This window comes from Rhyacophila brunnea, unplaced genomic scaffold, assembly GCF_057557595.1.
Source record: "Rhyacophila brunnea isolate RB1 unplaced genomic scaffold, BYU_Rbru_1.0 scaffold_5, whole genome shotgun sequence".
Taxonomy (NCBI): domain Eukaryota; kingdom Metazoa; phylum Arthropoda; class Insecta; order Trichoptera; family Rhyacophilidae; genus Rhyacophila; species Rhyacophila brunnea.
In genome coordinates this window covers 10397941-10419447 of record NW_028233170.1, presented here as the reverse complement: position 1 = coordinate 10419447, position 21507 = coordinate 10397941, and the positions used below count along the sequence as shown (strand labels likewise).

The window sequence follows — 21507 nt, the reverse complement described above, 5'->3', positions numbered from 1 at the left end:
AATAATAATAATAAAATACTTAAGTACAATTTAATACAGAAAAATAAAAAAATTTGAAAACAAAAAACATACAATTTTATGCAGAAAAAAATTACAAGATGAAAAGAACTTTTTATATACAACGTTTTTAAATTTTCTGTTGAATCATATAAACTTGGCTTCACTAGCTTAAACGACCAAAAATATTTGTACTTGATAGAAATAATACTGAAATGTCATTTTGACATGTCATATTAATTTCCATAGTAACGCACGTATATATTAATAATTTAGTTGCTAGGACCCCAGATAATGGTGTCGAAATAACTTTTCATACAAAACAGAATTAAGGCGAATTCTTTGCCTCAATTTACGATCAAATGTGACTTCAACGCCATCTAAAGGCATCTACAGGCATCTACCATGAATTTCTAAAAATGTATTACTAAAAACTTTCGTCGATCGCAACCAGATGGCAATAAAATATAAAATAAAATATTGTGTGTCGCCACATATTAAAAATCATAAGTTTGATAAAAATGCATTTAAATTTATTATATATTTACTTACCTATGTAAAAATATTTACAATTAATATTTCCCCATAAAATATTTACAATTCTAACATGTCGATTTGATTTAAAGTGTTTATGATTTTTACATTTTGTTTACCGTAGTTATTTTTACAGTGGCAATACAAGGTATCCTGTCCAGCCAATGAACCAGATTTTTTTACGTTGTCAATACGAATTAATATAAATATTTTTCTACAGTAAAATTCATTTATAGTAGTAAATGAACATTTAAGTACAAATGTTTATAAGATTGAGTTTAATCTTGTACAATTGACAATTACATCGAATTTCTAGTATAGGTGGAATAAAAGAATGATATGAAATGAATAGCAAAACAAATGCCATTCGAATTATTAAAACAAAATAAGGAATATACAGTTGTACTTGGTTATTACTAGGAAGGTTGGACCGGCTGAATTTGCTCGTTATAAGCGGTACTCGTTATATCAGAGAATAGGTATTTTTATTGTCGGCGAAAACAACAATTAGACACTTAACTAGTGTCATAAACGTAATCTGTCCCCGGCGGCATCCTGTCCGATCGGATTTTATTGCTTAGGGTCGAAATGTCTTTAAACGATCAACACATTACCAGTATTTTAGCTCGGTATATCCGATAAGTATCTCGTTATAACAGTGAATAAAAATGTATGGAGAAAATCATATACAAAATGTCAACGACTGTTTCCTCATTACATCCGAGATCTCGCTATGTCCGAGATTGTAATAACCGAGTTCGACTGTAGTTATAATTATGACAATGTCGATATTATATAGACATCCCAATTCATTTCGTTTCAACCATGTCCGATCCTAATGTACTATATATGCTACAGGTCACACTGCAGATGAATATTACCTACTCTATAAACTTAGGGAAGGTAAAGAAAACAACTTGTCATAGGAATGGTCAATTTTAATAGAACATTACACAATAAAAACAATACAAAAACATTATAAATAGGATAATTAAATATATTTACACTTAAAATTAGTTAAAATTATGAAATAAAACCCTAAATATCTACTTTAAAATTGCTTTGAACTGCATCCTATACTGTGTGATACAGCTCAAAGCAAAATTTTGTGCACACGTATATATTGCATTTTATGCAAATATACCTGGTGCGGGACTTGCATCCAGGGTATCTGCACACGGATGCTGAATGGTGGCCAACGCTGTCCAAACGTACCTCAGCGATCGGTTGGGGGAAAACCGTTCTCCTGCGAGCTGGTGGCTCTGTGTCTACCTGCGATGTCGACATGTTTCTTGGCCGACCTCGTGCTGGCAGTGTTAAAATGTTGGCTACCCGATCTTCATACCGAATCATAGCTTTCGCTAATCTGATTCAGTACGACAACAGTCCCATAATATCCTTTCGGGGTACATTTTCTAGTTTACAATTCCGCATATACATTAGCCAACAGTTTACTACCGCCAAGTCCACAAAGTGGTTAAAAACCCTCACAGGCCATTTGCATGTCTTCATCGCAGTCCTGTAATAAGCAATTACCCGATCGCAAAGATCAATGCCACCCATCGACATATTGTAGTGCTTTACAATGGCCGGCTGAGTGGCACTGATCTTCCTCATTACTTCCTTCGATCATCGCATGCAGGTACCAACAGGAGTACTGCCGACAGCAGTGTAAAATAATAACACGGATTTATTATCTTTCCACTTGACTACACAGACTTTGTCATCCTACCGAACCTTCTCATCCCAATCTCCCCTCTGCATTGCCTTATCGTTTTTTTAATTTCTTAATCACATCGCCGATTCTATTACTTCTGACAGTTCCAGTTAAGAATATTTTGTCTTGAAGTAACGAATCGGCGAGCTTCAAACTAGTGAAAAACGATCAGTATAGACAATGCAGGAGGATTGGGGAGAGTCCGGCAGAGTAACTTGACCACACTTGCGCCCAGACCGAACTGCTTCATATCTCCATCTGATACCGTTCCCTTCCCTACATATATGTGAAAATCTATCACTAATCCATCTCTGGCCGCGAGAACAAAATTTTTAAGGCCTACAGGATTTGGCTTGTTAAGCACAAATTGCCTGTGTCTACAGCGGCCAGTGAACGGCATCATTTGCTCGTCGATGGAGTTATGAGCAGGTCTGGGCAAAGTATGGCATTTTTTTAGAACCTCACTTAAAAAGGGACTAATCTTCCAAAGTTTATCTGTGCAGCCCATGCGGTCAGCAGTGTTATCTGCAAAATGAAAGTGATTCCGCAGTTCGAAGTACCCGTCTCTGGGCATTGCTTGATTAATGATTGGAATGCTTAGATCATAAACACCAGTACATTCGAGTCTGCGGAAACCTTAATGTACCCATCATAATTTGGATGACGGTGAATACGAATTTCGAATTCGTATTCACCGACCACAAGTCCCTTTTTTGTGCTGAATATAAATTTGTCTGCTCAGCTATTTTTTCGAAGAGAGCGAGGTTGAAGTATTCGAAAAAGGAGCTGAGTACATTGTCAGCAACATGCCCTCTCGCCAACAAATCTTCCTCCAATTCCGGACCAGCATTCGGCATACTGAAACAATAGGAAAAAATATTATTACATAATCCATATTTCCTCATTAATTCAAGTATTTAGCAGTAAAAATACAAATAATGATGGGCAATAATATGTTTTGATTGAAGTTTACTATTCAAACCATCAACTCCTCATTCGAGACAATCGCTACATCATGTGTACAAGATGTAATGAATTCTTGTTTTTATGCCAAAGCATGAATGAATCTAATGTATGACTGGATGGTATATAAAACCAATAAATATATTATTAAGAAAATTGTAAACCTACCATTTTGTGAGCCAGGGAAGAACCCTGGATTGTGGATGTCGAAGGTTGTAAATGTCGAATGTAAATGTCGTCGCTGTTGTCGGACTCGTAACCGTCGCCGACTTCGCAGTCACTGTCGTCCAATATTTCGTCGAGTTCATCAGTATTTAAAGATTTATCTATATGTAAACAAAAAAACATATCCTCATTATATTCATATACTCGTGTTAAACTTATCACTGTAGATAACGTTTTCAATTTACGATTATGTTGTATTAAAAACACGGACACGTGTTTGAAAGCACATAAAATATTTGATTTTCTACAATCATATTATGCGAATGAAAGAAATTCACTATCTATTAGATAATTTACAAAACGTACAAGATAGGCTCGATGACATTTGTCATAAACATAACCTCAAACTGACGTAAAGTATTTATAATTTTACGAAAACGATGAGTATACGCCTAAAATAATATATATTGATGATAAATGCATGATGGTGATTGAAAATACAGTATATGTAACTCTTTTAAATAATTTTTGAATGTTTGTTTGACAATCAAAACTGCGTGACATAGTTTGTCATTTTGATGTACGATAATAATATTATTTATTATTCACTGAAAAGTTTACTTACTTGACAAAAATGTTACTGATGAGAAGTATCTTATCTATGCTGATGAGTCGATTCCTTCCTGTTTTCAAACAATATAATAATGGCAAAAAAATAAAGAAGAATTGTTATAAACCCGATATTCGATGTCTGTGTATTCGATCGAGAGCACGAATGCTACCATATGTTAAAATGCGAGATTTGTTTATTTTGTTGATTATTTTTATCATAAATAATGATAAAAAACAGTTTTAATTTAAGCAAATACTAATTGCAAATAATTCGCAGTTTCAAATTTTGAATATAGGCAGGTTCCTACGTATATTAAGTAAATATTGTAATTTTAATTATTAAGTTATTTTTATTCATATGGCAATTTCGCGTCGAAGTTTTACCACAAACTGATCCTAGCGAAAATGAAGCAGAAAAATGTTATTTTGTCTTGTCTATGTGTGAGTTTCATTTTCAATGTCATGTTGTTGCATGTGTGTGTATTTTGTATATGTGTATTGTTTCGAAATAGTTCCACGGTGGCAGCACCGGACAGCTAAACATCGGTTGAATTTGGGCAATTATTATTGTTTCGATTTCTATCGATTCGTTAATATACAAAAATACAAGATTAAATTCAAATTACTGCCGTAAAAATTAATAAATAATATTTTTAATAGAAACGCTAAGCGTTTTTCGCGATAAATTGCGTCTAAGCCGAGGTTTTTCGATTTTAATTGCGTGCTTTCTAACCTCTAAATCGATGTTTTTTAAATTTGAAAAACAAGATATAAGGATATAATAAATTCCAATTTTCGTTTAGCGTTTCCCTGGGTAATAGATTTACGTACATTTTTATCGTAATTTTGATAATAAATCTTATGTCATTCATTCTTACCACCCGATAGAAATGTACCGAATTTGACACGTATTTTTGGTATATAGAACTCCATGATACTTCTTAATTTTTTATTTTATTTTTCTCATTACTTTTGAATATATATTTACCGATTAATAAACTTTTCTAGCTATTTTTCGATAACAACTTTACCTAGAGACATCACCTTCTGAAAATGAATTCAATTCTACTTAAAGGTGGCTAAAAGTAGGTATTAAAAAATGCATTGGCATCGTGTTCTGATATATTCTAAAAGTTTCAAATGTCTAGCTAGTCGGAGAGTTAGTTAAAAATCGATTGCAAACCGGACAAAGAACCACCGGACAAATAAGAATACGAGCTAAGAAAAACGTTGTAAAATACAGTTTTCGTTGAAGAAAATATGCCCGTCATTCCATTTTTGGCTGTAAATGTGCTCTGTAAATGTATTGAGTTATGTAATAGGACTACGCGTACTAACTGAGTTAGTACAACGATATCCTACCCTTTTCTCGGCGTAATATTTATTTTATCGAATTAATTTGCCAAGATGTCTACCTACGATTATAGTATTACACAATCTACTGCACAGGTTTCCCGCGTTTTAAATGTTTTACAATTAAAAATGTAATTAAAAATAAATACCAAACTCTTTCGTGTAGGTTTGTCTTTTCTTACGGCGCCTGGAGCAACATAGGACTCGAGCTCTCGAGAGCGCGTGGTCCATCGGCCAATGCCGGATCGGACCGGGCCTGTGCAAGGTCTTGGGTACTGGTCATAGCTAGGTCATAATATGTTCAAATTAAATATTGTGTCTAAATATTTGAAGCTGACGTGGATGAATGTATTGTTTATATCCTTGAATTATAAAATATGGTTATCTTGTTTACCTCTAGAACATATTGAATATTTTCGCATTGTCGATTATATATTTTTAGATATTTTTAAATATTCTGCCTATAATTAGTACTCAACTGATATGTTTATTATCAAGATAATACGAGGGTGGGTCAATAAGTCCTTAGAAAAGCCGACAAGTGGCGCGACTAGTACTGTAAGCGGTTTGTTTTCATGCAGCGGCACTACCGATTCAGTATGCTGCGAAGTTTCAATCAGATTGGTCGGGTTGTTGTGTGTTTCTCGTACATTTAAAAAAAAAATTTGCTTGTGGAAAATGGAAAAATGGAAAATGGAGAAAATTGAGTTTAGAGCTGTTATTAAACATTTTAATATAAAAGGGTTAACAGCAAAGGAAATAAAAAATGAGTTGGATTTAGTTCACGCCATATCTGCTCCTTCACTTGCAACTATTTATAACTGGTTAAATGAATTTAAACGTGGTCGTACATCAACAAAGGATGAACCACGCTCAGGACGTCCTGTAGAGGTGACTACACCAGAAATGATCAATAAAATCCACGATATGGTGTTAAGTGACCGAAGATTAAAGTTGAGTGAGATAATTGAGGTTACAGGGATCTCAAAAGGTAGCGTCATTTCTATTTTACATGACAAATTGGGCATGAAAAATATTTCTGCAAGATGGGTGCCGCGTTTGCTCACAGTCGACAATAAACGCAATAGGGTGGTGGCCTCTAAAGCCCTGTTGTCGCTCATGCAACGCAATCCGGATGAATTTTTTCGTCGCTTTGTGACTGTAGATGAAACATGGATACACCACTATACTCCCGAGACGAAAGAACAGTCAAAGCAGTGGATTGCGAAGACAAACCATGTCCAAAGAAGGCGAAAACCGTAAAATCAGCTGGTAAGGTTATGGCTACTGTATTTTGGGATGCACGTGAAATTATTTTCGTTGACTATTTGGAAAAAGGAAAAACAATAACAGGGGATTATTATGCATCTTTATTGGACCAGCTAAAAAACGAAATTGAAGAAAAATGGCCTCATTTAAACAGGAAAAAAATCCTCTTTCATCAGGACAATGCCCGTGTTCACACATGTTTACGATCAATGGCTAAAATTGAAGAATTGAAGTTCGAATTGGCCGACCACCCACCGTATTCGCCAGATTTAGCCCCCAGTGACTTTTTCCTTTTCCCAAACTTAAAAAAATGGCTAAGTGGACAACGTTTTTTTTCAAATGAAGAAGTCATCGATCGGACAAATGCTTATTTTGAGGACCTTCCGAAAACTTATTTTTCTGACGGTTTAAAAAAAATTGAGAAACGTCTAACCAAGTGTATTGAGCTCCAAGGAGATTATGTTGAGAAATAAAAAAAAAATACAAAAATAAAAACTGTTTTAATGCTTTTTTCTAAGGAATTATTGACCCACCCTCGTATTATATATAGATTGTAATGATTCAATATCGACATGATATTACAGAAGAAATCAACAAGAGAATCATGTCTGCGAATAAATGTTACTTTGGCCTGTTAAGACATTTTAAGTGCCGCACACTATCTCGCCGAACTAAAAGCACTCTTAAGGGGGGACATGCTCGTCGAAGGTCAAAATAGAGTTTTTATTGTATTTTCAAACCATGATCCTGGACACTCCTTAAACGTTGTAGATAATCTATTTATATAATTTTGAAGCCTTACTATCCTTTATAGTTATTTTAAACATTTTATGACTGCATGAAGTATTTTTGTTACATAAAATAGTATTCTTTTAAACCTCTCGCTCTAATGTTTTAGAATATAGTCATATTTCGGTACAGAACTGTGCAGTGGTGTTAAGATTTTTTACATTTATTAATTTTTAAACGCATTTATAAAACCATTAGTATAATTTATTACGAGATAATTTTTGTAAAATATTCACGATAAAAAATTATTTTGATAATCTCTGTGATCCCAAATTTGACAAGAATTAGGCATTTTATTATTCAAAAAATCGGCAAGATTAACACATTTGAAGATGATTCTAAAGATATTTATTATAAGCTATGTCTTTGACCATTCAAGTGTGATAAAAATCTTATGAATAATGATTGCTTTATAATAATTATTGACCTAAGAATAAGGTAGTGTTTTTTAGAAATACGCCATTTCTTTTGTCATTCCCTAGTAGTTAAGCTACAACATACGGCCGTAGCCATAAAATGACAAACTATAATTAAAGTAGGGAGTAAAATTATGTTAACTCGCGTGTTTGAACATGTACCTAACTGAATTTTTTTTTATTTTTTTTTAAACGATACATGTTCAAACACGCGCGTCAATATCATTTTACTCTTTACTTCAATTATAGTTTGTCAATTTATGGCTACGGCCGTATGTTGTAGCTTAACCACTGGGGAATGACAAAAGAAATGGCGTATTTCAAAAAAACACTACCTTATTCTTAGGTCAATAATTATTATAAAGCAATCATTATTCATAAGATGTTTATCACACTTGAATGGTCAAAGACATAGCTTATAATAAATATCTTTAGAATCATCTTGAAATGTGTTAATCTTGCCGATTTTTTGAATAATAAAATGCCTAATTCTTGTCAAATTTGGGATCACAGAGATTATCAATATATTTTTTTATCGTGAATATTTTACAAAAATTATCTCGTAATAAATTATGCTAATGGTTTTATAAATGCGTTTAAAAATTAATAAATGTAAAAAATCTTAACACCACTGCACAGTTATGTACCGAAATATGACTATATTCTAAAACATTAGAGCGAGAGGTTTAAAAGAATACTATTTTATGTAACAAAAATACTTCATGCAGTCATCAAATGTTTAAAATAACTATAAAGGATAATAAGGCTTCAAAAGTATATACATAGATCATCTACAACGTTTAAGGAGTGTCCAGGATCATGGTTTGAATATACAATAAAAACTCAATTTTGACCTTCGACGAGCATGTCCCCCCTTAACTAGACACTTGTAAAGCCAGTGCTCACCTGCGTATCGGAAACCTGGACATTAACTCTGCGAAATGAACGAGCCCTGAACATTTTTGAAAGAAAACTTCTTCGCCGTATAGGTATATAGACCCATCAGGGACGGCACCAATTGGAGGAGAAGATATAATGCTGAGCTCTACGGGCTGTACGAAGATTGCAGCGCAGTTCAATCAATTACGATTGGGAGACTGCGATGGCTAGGTCATGTGCAGCGTATGAATGATAATGAACCGGCAAAGAGAGTGATGTTCAGCAATCCAATAGGGCGTAGAAGAAGAGGCAGGCCAAAGATTCGCTGGTTGGATGGAGCTGTCAGTGATTGCCGTATTCTGGGGGTACCGAATTGGAATGCGGCTACACTGGATAGGGACAGGTGGAGGGAGCTGTTGGAGGAGGCCAAGACCCACACCGGGTTGTGCCCGCCCCTGATGATGACGATAAATGATTCAATAAAATACTACTCTACTCGGACGAGAGGCACACACCTGTTTTGCCAGCAACCTACAACCTATCTCTGCCACCATCCACAAATATTTTATGATTGTTTTGCGTCTGCGGTTAATAATAATTGATGTCATGAACAAAATGATGTGTAGATAATTGAGGATATTAATATGATGTTTCTAAAACTGTTTTTTTTTTCTTTCAGAAAAGGAGCATTCTGTGAAGACTCAAATCATTCAAGCTGATTTTTCTGAAGGGGAATCGGTTTATAAAAAAATTGAAGAACAACTGCGGGATATGCAGATTGGAATATTAGGTAAAAACAACAGTTATTAGTCGAACTTGGATATTACGATCACGGACATAGCGAGATCTCGAATTTAATGAGGAAATGTTCGTTGAAATTTTAGTTTATGATTATCTCCATACATTTATTCACTTTTATAACGAGCTACTTCTCGGGTATACCGAGCAAAACTGTTAATGTGTCGATCGTTTAAAAGCAATATTTCCGACCCTAAGCAATAAAATCCGACCGGGCAGTTAACTATACCGATGCCGCCGGGATCGGATTACGTTTATGACACTAGTTAAGTGTCTAAGTAGGTACCTAATTGGTGTTTTCGCCGACGACATTGAAAAAGTATCCACGCACATGGTTGAAATTGCATGTAAAAAATCCAAGCTTTGTGAAGTCAGTAGGCACCTACCAGCGCCGGCGGCTCAGCACTTCATCACAATAAACAACTTCTTTTTGTAGTTTCGTTTTTTCTTGTTTCGGGGATTTTACGATGGTTTTCATATTTTTTTATGTTCTATGCTTAAATCGAAGGTGGTGCGAAAAATGTTATACAACGACATAACTAGGACGTAATGCTTATAACGAGCAAATTCAGCCGGTCCCATCTTCCTCGTAATAACCAAGTTCGACTGTAGGTATATTTGATTAAATTAATTTGTGAAAACATTCGCCTGTGACGTATAAAAGTAGACATAGTATTATACAAAATGGTGAAATAGATTGATTGCTTAAAAATATAAATGAGACATATCACAGTTGGAGTTAAACGCGCGTCCCTCTGCTAACCATCCCATGTCTACGAATATTCAGTCAGTGATTTTAGACACGTACGACAGTATCACATCAAATAAATCCGCACGATCGACATCAGTTGGATGTAGACGTACATACCCCTTGACTCGTACCTAATCTCACAATATTTTACTGATGCAATCTGACCAGTTCACCTATTCGTGATGAATTATTGCAAGTGCGTTTTGTCGGGAAGATTTATCTTGTATCTTCGCAACCTTTTCGGATAACGAAATAAAACTTTATCTACTAAATTTGGTAGATAAGTACCAATAATGTAATCTATAACTTGTGAAAGTTTCAATTATTTTAATCCAGTAGTTTTTGTGTTATAATATAACGAAACAAATTCATCGTATTGTCATATGACGTCCCAAGTTTCTGAGTATGTTATACCTACCAAACTTTGCAAGTTAATAAGGGTTAATAAACAGTAGCCATGTAATATGATGCAATACCTACAGAATTATTCTAACTTGATAAACACCACACAAGTATGAGCCAGCAGACGGCCGTAGTACCGTGGACCCTCGCCCGGATATCACAGACAACACGTCAATAACTAAATAATATGATATCACCAAAATCTATAAAAAGGACACACACATCGCGCATTTGTCTATTATTCTTAATTTTTTTGTAACGCGTATGTTTTTCCCGCATTTTTTCCCGCATTTTTTCCGTTGAATAAACTTTAATGTTGTAACTTTCGCGAAAGCTTTATTGTTTCTCAATCATCTTCTCGCCATCGAGTCCAAACTCATCCTCAAAGGTAAATCACACTGACAAAACTTCAAGACGACGGTCTTTAAACGTAACAGCCGTGAATACTACTCTGGAGTTACACAGAAGTCCAGTCTTTGGTAAAGAGACAAAGAAAGGAGAACACCATCATACCAACCCAGGTTCCTTTCAACACAAGTCACCTAATTCCTTTGCCTTTTCCCCGGAGAGACATAACAGTATCATGGAAATAGTCGAAACGCTGATCAAATGGCAAATATTTTGAAATCTCAGAAAGACATTTCAATTATATTATTAGAATATTTAATAATAATCCAAAATTACCTTAGCGATGCTATAACTGTCACAATAATAATAATATAATTGTAGGTATATGCATGCGAATGCCTTACAATGTTGCCAACCGTACTATAATTATAGTATTTGTACTATAATTTTGGTCCGCGTACTATGTACGATATAAAATAGGTATAGTACGCCCAAAATACTATAATTTTGAAAATCGTACTATAATTTTACATAAAAGTACTATAATTTTGCACTTGCCATTTCGCAATCGAGTGGTCTTCGGAAATTTGTAAATTTGCGGCCCGCGGTGAAATATTTTTCCTAAAAAAAACAAGCCGACCATGAAAAATTGGGAACCTGCGGCCCGCGACGAAATATTTTTCCTAAAAAAAACAAGCCGACTATGAAAAATTGGGAACCTGCGGCCCGCGACGAAATATTTCACCTAATAAAAACGAGTCGACTGTAAAAAATTGGGAAAATTTTCATTTTCAACAGATGACAACGCGTACTATATTTTATCCCCAAATACTATAATTTTGGAGGCTTTGTACTATAATTCCACTTTCAAAATATGGCAACACTGATGCCTTATAGTTTATGTGGTTATTGTTTGTTCCACTTTCTTTAAAAAGTTATTTTATTTATTTTGAAATGGTAGTCTGAACAGCTGGCTGCCTTCAGTATTTGATATTGCTGTTAAAAAAAATAACGCAACCTTAAACTTTAAATATAAAATTTTTCAATTTTTCATTTTCTTAATTATAGCCTCGGATTTACCTAGAAGTGGCATAGTAGTTATGACATAGTTTCCGCGTTTTCGTCATAAAAAATATTTTAAATTGATCGATTGTTCATAATTTTTAGTTTTTTGTCTTGTTTATATACATATATTAAAAATAATAATGTTAAGTTTACAAAAATTCAATGTCTACACCAATTTCAGTGATACAAACAAAAGATAGCACGTATTACGAGATCGGCAACCTTTTTGTCAGAAAAGACTCAATACAAATTTTTAAAATCGTGAAGAACATAATTATAGAAACGTATATTCTTTACCGATTGAAAACTTTAAAAAGTAATATAATTTTACATGTGTTACGCCTCAGTCGACTTTTTTACAATAGATATAACAAATTTATACTTATATGAAAGTATAAGATTTTTTTAATTACAATATCATTAGGTACATTGATGGCATTTTTTAAAGGAACTCTACCATTTTTCGTGTCAAATAGCTCATTCTTTTGCCTCGTCTGACATATGTTTATCGTTAAGAACTAGCAACTACATTGGTGGGGATGCATCAAATATACTACGCGAGTGTCTATTAATAGCGTGGTACAAGGAACACAGAAATAAGGGAAGAAGGTTGCCATCTCGGCCCACCTGAAACTTATAATTATAATTACTAATAAGGTACAAATTCTCGAGTGTGGAGAATTATGTGATGAACATAAGCATTTTTAATAATTTCGTCTGTATCATAAATAATATGCATTAGATTTTGACACATAAACGGAACGCGCATTCAATATTGGTAATATTTGAAAATATTCATGCGGATTTGCATTTATTGCGTTTTATTGCCTGATCGTCATTAAGTCATTACTCAAATCTGGCTTCAAAGCCTTGGTTATGTTAATCTGTTCTGTGGTAGGTATGGTAAAATATAAAAATATAAAAGAATCCATGCATAATAATATAGGAAACTACATTTATTTTAATATAACGTAAAATTTATATTATTAGAATTGGAGGGAAGAGGATAATTTATTATATTATATTACTGTAATATATTATAATATGACAAGCGAACTGCATTTTCAAGGATTTTGAACTCATTATTGTGTCTTCGTCAATATTGACTTGTTATATTTTGATCCATGATGTTGCAGATCTCCTTGGGTAACTTTTTTCAAAAGGCTAATATCAGGATAATACTTATATGTTAAAAAATGATTTATTACCATAATATACGAGACGCACACTGTATTAATCTATCTAATGGTAACCTATCAATATTTTACACGATCTCATGGCTATTTCGATTTTATAACAAAGTATAGAAATACGCATATTTTACTCAATTAATAGCTATTGACAAAATATGTCAGTTCTTTACAATCTCTTCACAATAAAGCCTCGTAGTATCAAGAATTTAAAATAATATCATCTGTATATAACTGAATTTAAATTATTACGAAATTATGTGTTTAGTTAATTTAAAATTAGAACGAAAACTGTCAATAGATTAAAAATATTAAATCATATACATACGATTATTAAATTAGTAGATACTATAGAATTTTAAAATGTCATATCAGCCTTTTTTTTTGATTCTCACCAAAATTTACATTTGTGTTCAGTATTGTTTATTTGTTTGTCAAATCATCATGCAAAGATACACAGCTATTAATACAGCGTATATAAATTGTTAAAATTTATTAAAACAATATTGAATCTGTTTCAGGTATTACGTGAATTTATGGTTAAAATAAAAAGACCTTACTATTCATATTTGAATTAGAAAATTCCAGTCAAATGGAAATGTTTGTTAATATGTTAAGAATCCAACCCGGCAAAAACGTAAACGTACTGCGGAAAATATCGATATTGTGAATCAAAATGTGGATAAAAATTCAGAACAATCAAATACACGTCGTTCTCGAGAACATGAACATTCGTATGGCACTACACGGAAAGATTTGGATTGGAAAGCGTATAAAATACAGTAAACATAACACAATGACTATTTGGTGCGTCGAAATTTTGTTGATTGGGCTTTAGAGCAACTTGGAATAGACCCATTCTTTCATGAAAAAATCATCTTTGAAATATTGAAAGTTGTTTATTTTCTTAATAGATTTTTGGGTTATCACTAAGCGTTCTTCCTCTTTTTTTCCTCGACGAAAGAAGAATAACACTCGGTGAAAACTCGTTTATTACAATATTAAATAAGTATTGGTTATTAAGATGACGATCTACATTTAAGAAATATTTAATTATGAAATGTAATTTCTTGTGTCCTTTACCACTTTTAGGTAGTTACATTTTGTTATACAAGTATACATATATAAATTTGTAGTTTTTCTTCTGTTGGCAGGGGGGGGGGACAATCAGTACTTAGTAGTAACCTACCTAAATAGGGCCCCTGACTAGTTAAATTCGGATCTGTATAAAATCTGTCTAAGCGCGATGTATCTAATTTGTAATGTTTTGCCTGACTAACACCTGAAAACACAAATAAACATAAAAAATATTATATTATATATTTTTTTATAATATTAATAATGGAACTGGAGAACAATACCTCATTTACAGAATGTTGATTAGGGATTACTGATTGATTACATTTGTACAATAGTTATATCGAATTTATAATATATGTACATTATTACCTTTTAACCTCGGTTCCTTAGTCTGTTGACTAACCCATACAAACGAAGCATCACCAGGAATTGTCAAGGGACAAAGGTTTTTTGACATAATATTCAAACTTAGTTTTCTCCGATAATTATCAATAAATATTTGAAAATTAAGCGTAGACAATTATTTATTATTCAATTCGAAGACAAAAATAGATTGTTTGATTTTAAAAAAAATATCAAAACTAATTGAAACTTGCTTCATTATTTTTTTAACGTAGGTACCTACAACTTTTCATATAAAAAAGCACTAGACAATTTATTTTCCTTATTATTTATTATTGTCGTTGAGTACATAACATTTTCTGTATAATACACCTATATTATTTAGTTAGCTACGAGTATAATATCAAATATTTTTTTGTTTATTCACAGTATTTTTTGTGTATGAATGAATGGTAGACGTGCTCTGGAGAACGTTGCTACAAATAGCATATTGTGTGAAACAGAATAGACTTACTGATATTGTACAATGTACATCTATTCTACATAATGTAATTGTTGGTAGTTATTTTGAGCTGCTCATCTTTGTAGCACTGGATCGTATTAATAGCTACATTGTTTACGCTGCATTTATGCATTTCATGCCTCTGCTCCCCAACCCGTGGGTCGCGAGGAATTTCCGAGGGCCCCCGAGGAAATTCGATAATGATTGAAAAAAATATCGTAATTTAAAAAAAATGTCAACAATTTTGATCACGAAAGGCGACGTTGCTATGTTTATATAATATCAATGTTGTGTTTGTTGCTTTGCAGTCAATAATGTTGGAAAACAATACACATACCCAATGTACTTGAACGAAGTGCCAGACAAAGAGCTGTGGGACATAATTAACATAAATGTCGGAGCGGTCACCATGATGACTAGGATGATAGTTCCCCAAATGAAGGCCAGGGGAAAGGGCGCTATTGTCAATGTCTCCTCTGGATCGGAGCTTCAGCCATTGCCACTTATGACCGTTTATGGCGCTACCAAGGTATGCATAGTTTGTAGCGCAATAATAATTATTCATTTTATCTATTACAGTCGACGTTTTACAGAATATAATATTTATTATTGTGAATGTGTAGTAGGTAATACTCATTTCAAGCAGAGCTTTTTTTTAAGGTTCCAGAACCGAACGGAAGATATCGAAAGCCGGTGTTTAATTAACTAATGGAACTACCAAATTAAAACCTGGTTATAGATATATTATGGACAATTTATATTAATATCAACACAATAAAAATGTGTTCATATTCATTTTGCGTATTGCATGATTCCAATCCTGTTATCGGCCGCTGTTTCATAATACTTTGTAGGTTCCTTTAGTGTCCCAATGTTCAGGTTCCATTTTCAGCTGTAATAGTATATTGCTGATTTTCTTCCGTGAATTGTGGTTAAGAGGTTTTTCGTTCGCTTCTTTCTCAATGTTCTTATCTGGGTCAAATTTACATGATACAGTATTTAATCATTATTTGGATCCACAGTATGCCTCCAATGATTAACAACTATTCCTCGTAAAAAGTCTGTCAACCTGGAAGTAAAATACGTGTTTTTACCAATACCTGGGTAGTTCTTTAAAATCTTCATTGGTATCAGCAATCCACTCATTAGTCATGATCCTACAATATAGAGCAATAACTTAGAAGAAATAGTTCTAACTACTATGACAAATTGATATTTAATTTTATTTCTCTTTAAAGTATCTTAATGACAACCAAAAGGATTGGAATTCAATTATAGAAGAAAGTTTCGTTAATTTTCCTTGTTATAACTTATGAAAAAAATTAGTACTTATAGTTAAATTGGTGGCTACAGAAAACGGTGTGGAAACATCTAACTGCAATGAATATTTTTGTTTACCTGAAATTGAATAGACCTACGTGAAGACTTTTACGGCAGCCATTCGTAACGAATACGGACGGTTCGGTGTGACTGTCCAGCACCTCGCGCCGTTGTTTGTCATCACGAAGATGAATGCCTTCTCTGACCGCCTCATGTCCGCCAACCTCTTCGTTCCTGATGCTGAAACGTATGCTCGGCATGCTGTCAGCACACTAGGCAGAACCGATTGCACCACCGGATACTGGGCACATGGGATCCAGGTCAGTACTATTCATTAACTGTTTTAAGATTCCTGGTATGTAAAACATAATAATTATAATATAATAGTTTTCGATGGAATTCTATTTTATTTACCACTCTTATAAAGTATCATTATCCATAAAGCTCGAATCTGTACTTGTCTGAATCTGTCTTTCCGGTACAGGAAATAATTTAAATATTATAATATATTGCAATGATCTTTTTTTATTAGTAGGTAGAGCCAATAATTTATGCATTATCTAATATTGTTTCCGCGTCACGCAGAGTACAGATGCGACGGACGCGGATATATATGTGGTATTAAATCACTTTTCAAAGCTTAAAGTTCCTCATAAAAATTGGAATATTACATGGGATTTGATTGAAAATTAATCTTATATTTTAACAATAAAATAAATGTGATATACAATATTAATGCAGTGACAAAATTTCATACCCATATTAATCTTTTTTGTTAGTTGTAATTAATTGCTATTCTTGTGAAAAGAAATAATGTGAACATTTACGGTGCATTTTGTAAGATACGGGTTTATAGATAATTATTATGGAATTTTGACTCTTTCCGATATTTTTGTGATATTATACACTGTATGTAGAGTTGGGTATTTCCCGAGAAAATCTCAATCTCGAAATTCGGGATTTTCAGAAAAGAATTCTCGAGAATTCTCGTGATGTCGGGAAATTTAAAAAAACCTGTAAAAATCTTAAAATCAATGTAAAAACAGACAAATTCCGAAAAAAATATGCTTTTTTTATATATGTAAGAAGCCAAACAAAACAGAAGTACGAAAACAAAAACAATTCAAAACATTAAAAATAATCACAGATTGTCAATCGCTGCGTATGACAATCGCGTACGCTTTTGAGACGCAAAATTCCCCGATGTTGCAAAAATTGCGCTCATTTTGAGTCGACTTTAGATTAATTGTGTTACAAGCCCCGATCAGTCTTTGAACGTTTTGTGTTTTCTGTCCACTTTTTTCATATAGAAAATCGTTTTTTCAATTAATATTTGATAATAAACAAATCCCGAATCCAGAGAAAAGATTCTCGAGATCCGGGATTTCCCGAAATGTTAAAAATTTCAATTCTCGAGAATTCCCGAAACCCAACTCTAACTGTATGTAGGACACGCAAATAACCAGGGAAAAATTCTACCAGGTTAGCGGAGTTTTTACGAATAACTAACCGTCTAACCGGTTTAAATTGTCAGAATTTTCAAAAATACTCTGGATTTCTGTGGGGTTTTAGGAAATTCCATTTGTATTCCAAAAATATATATTTGTAGCCACTGCGCTAGACTATCTATCTGTAATTAAGATTATCAGTTAACCGTTGGGTAGTACCTAACCAAATTTAGTAGGTAACATTTAATTTTTTGTCATGCCGAACTTGATGTCTTTTCACGTACTTAATTATATTTTTTTTTCGTACAAATACCTAATTACTGAGTATTTAGTCGGTTAACCGTCCGGTTTTTAAAAACGCGCGGTTATCCAGTTAACCGGTTATAGTTTAAACCGGTTTGTATGCTCTAACTGTGTATACAATAATTGTCTGTAGTGCAGTCATTTTATCGTCAAGCAATTTCGTTCAAATACGGTTTTTAGATACATTTTATAATTTTTATTACAAGACCTCAGTAGCGAATTAAAACAATCCTTTGGTGAACTTTCAAGAATGTTTTATGGCCGCAATCTGTTTTGTTATTTTAAGTGTACTTAAACGTTTTTTCTGTAATAATTATAATTATTAAGATATTGGGACATTAACTTACTCGTAATTTGCTGCAATACTTGCTATAAATTTTCAGTGCCTATCTAGGTTAAAATAATTAGTATTTAATTCAAAATCGTGAAATTCAAACATTGCAAAAACTTTGTGATTTTCATTTCAGTCGTTTGTGCACAGGTATTTTACGTCCACTTTTTACCGAAATTGAATTATTATTATACACAATATTCACATACATACCTTTCTTTATGCTGTTAAATATTGTCTGGTCAAAAATTATGGTATTTGAGAAAATATTGATTCATTCAAATACGTATTAATATGTTCATTTCGTTTTCGATTTTCAATCGATTCGAATCTTTTAAATTCAGTTTTTTTTAAATATTTCAGACTGGAAACACATCTGTGCACTAACATATCGATTTAACCTGCGTAGCTTTTGTCATAATATACGCCAGTGGGCCTATTCTATACACAAGGGTCAAGGCGGCTATCGACGGCTATCGAGGGTAGCTTATCATATTTATGTATTGAGGTATTATAATTGTTACAATAAGTTAGCTGTCTAAACTGTCAACCTCGCTCTAAAAGTTAACACAGCCAAGACAGGGGCTTATTGTTATCTTATTGTAACAATTAACCGCAATTCATAAATATGATACACTGCCGTCGATAGCTGCCGATCGATAACCGCCTTGTGTATCGAATAGACACACAGACGGTGGAGATTTCAAACATAAAGTGGAATGGGACGATTTGGCGCCGACTAGAACTGTCAGAACAACTAGAATATTGCCACCTTGACGCCGTTAATGATGATAGAATTATTTCTAGAAGGAATAATTCACGTACCTATGTTGCGACTTGGCCAATCAAATTAATAGGCAATTAAATCTAATATTATTACCTACCTACCTATATTAGAAAATATAAAGATAAATGTTGTCAAGTTGCCGTAGTTTTTAGTACTTTAGAACACATGGCAGTCAATTATAAATTTGGTTACATTATAAAATATTATTATCAACCCTTAAAGACAATACAATGATATCTGTAAAATTCAGTCTCATGACGATGGCGTATAGTTGGCAGCAGCTATATGGCGAAGTTCTGTTCACAAACAGACTAGTGTCGCAAATTGCGCGTGCCAATAGGAACATCAACGAACTTTTGATTGTGACACTAATTATTATTCCAAAAAGCTGACTTACAAAAACGATGAACGCTGTTGTGAAATATCACATGGTGTGGGTACAATTTAATCTAATCAGACAAACCTCTTGAGTGTCTTGAGGCACTTGTTCATATAAAAAAAAAACAAAGGGCAATTGCTTCACTGGAATTTCAAGATATTGCGCAATTAATAATCATTATTGTGGTTTTTTATGTATATTTTGTTTAATTATCTGATAATAATCGTCGAAGAATCGATATTTGTTCTTCAAAACTTACAAATAGAGTTCTACTATGTAATCGTCTGTCCAATTAATAAATCATTATCACCCTAGTTTGGATAACAAAAATGTATTGAATAAGTTTAAATGGAAATAATTTTCATTTGATTTTTTTAAATTTCATAACAATAAAATTAAACATGTGAACAGCACTATAAATTATGACATAATACATACATAATAAAAATGGTCTTATTATAGTTTTAATTTGTGGCCTGCGTGTATTTTATTTATCTTTTCCGGTGTCAAGATGTCAATTTTCCTGACGTGCAGATGGTAGCGCCAAACATCCTAGACCTTACGAAATAGTTCAATTTTTCGGGGTTGAATATACCTAATTTTAATATCTGTCGATTTTTTTGCAGAGCTTCTTCATATGTTTGCCCCCAGTGTGGATAAGGACGCTTATCGGAGGATCCATGAATAAAAGCTTTCGCGAAGAATATTTCAAAAAAGTCAAAAGTAAATAAGACATCATATTATTGCATCAATCAATCATAATTGAAGTGTATAATAAATCGAATCATTGGAAAGTATTGTACCTAATTTTAACTCTCATCACTGAGCATACAATGTAACATATTTATATTGAGTGCTTATTCATTACTAAATAAATATTAACATGTCTTTGGTGTTTTTTTGTTTCTTACCCTCAGTCAACACACTATTTTGGTGATTATTCTTGGATTGAAAATTATATTAATTAAAATAAAACACACTGTATAGTAATTCCATATTATTCAATAATCATCCGGAAAAGCTTCTTCCGCCTCAATGGGAAATTGTTAACTAATACAAACTGATATACAATCTTATAGCGATGCAGTGGCGAGGGGTGAAGATAAGTTGTCAAGATTGGACATTATAGTGCACACTAAACTTTTTCAGTCATACTTATTTGTTTTCTTTGAACTAAGAATACATAATTACATTTGGTGTGGTTAGTTTTTTCAAATTCCATAAGCCCTGAATAAACCAAACTAATAATCGATAAAAAATATTCTTTTATCTAAAAAGTTATGTATAGTTTAATCGCATAATTTTAGATTAGATAAATGAATATTTTTTTTAATATTATCTACTACGGCTTGGATTAGACAGTGTTTAATGGAACTTTAAAAACTAACAAAGACTGTCTACAGCTACACATCGTAGTCTTAGTTCATTGATACGTTTGACTGACAAAGTTTAGTGTGCAATATGTATGTCAGATATTAACAGCATACTCCACCCTTCGCCACTGCAGCTATGCATAATATTATGTAGATACCAACAAAAGTAAAAAAAAAACAAGGTTCTGTATGAACAATAATTAAATTCAACATTTTAAGAATGCCGGTGTTCAACAATAAGTCAGTTATGTTTACCTAGTTTTTCAGAATACACTACCTGCAGTAATAAATTTATTGTGGATAATATATATAAAATAAATATTGATACTTAAATATATTGTAGGTTATAATAGAAAGAATAAGTACTATAATATAGTGTTTTATTTTAATTAAT

At 32.9% G+C, this 21507-nt stretch overlaps 1 protein-coding gene and 1 long non-coding RNA gene across 2 annotated transcripts in view; one reads left to right on the top strand and one right to left on the bottom strand.

Moving 5' to 3' along the window:
* Positions 1–20628, top strand: part of LOC147066026 (inactive hydroxysteroid dehydrogenase-like protein 1) — a 76025-nt gene extending 55397 nt beyond the window's left edge. The window contains exons 3-6 of the mRNA XM_085955585.1: positions 9374–9484; positions 15481–15701; positions 16585–16812; positions 20367–20628. Coding sequence (XP_085811711.1) covers positions 9374–9484; positions 15481–15701; positions 16585–16812; positions 20367–20471 — 665 coding nt within the window. The 3' untranslated portion in view covers positions 20472–20628. The remainder of the gene's footprint in view (positions 1–9373; positions 9485–15480; positions 15702–16584; positions 16813–20366) is intronic.
* Positions 1453–4159, bottom strand: LOC147066027 (uncharacterized). Its single transcript, XR_015071616.1, has 3 exons — positions 4002–4159; positions 3380–3537; positions 1453–3106 (listed from the first exon to the last, which is right to left on the bottom strand). It is a non-coding gene; the product is annotated as an uncharacterized LOC147066027 (long non-coding RNA).
* Positions 20629–21507: the final 879 nt, after the last annotated feature.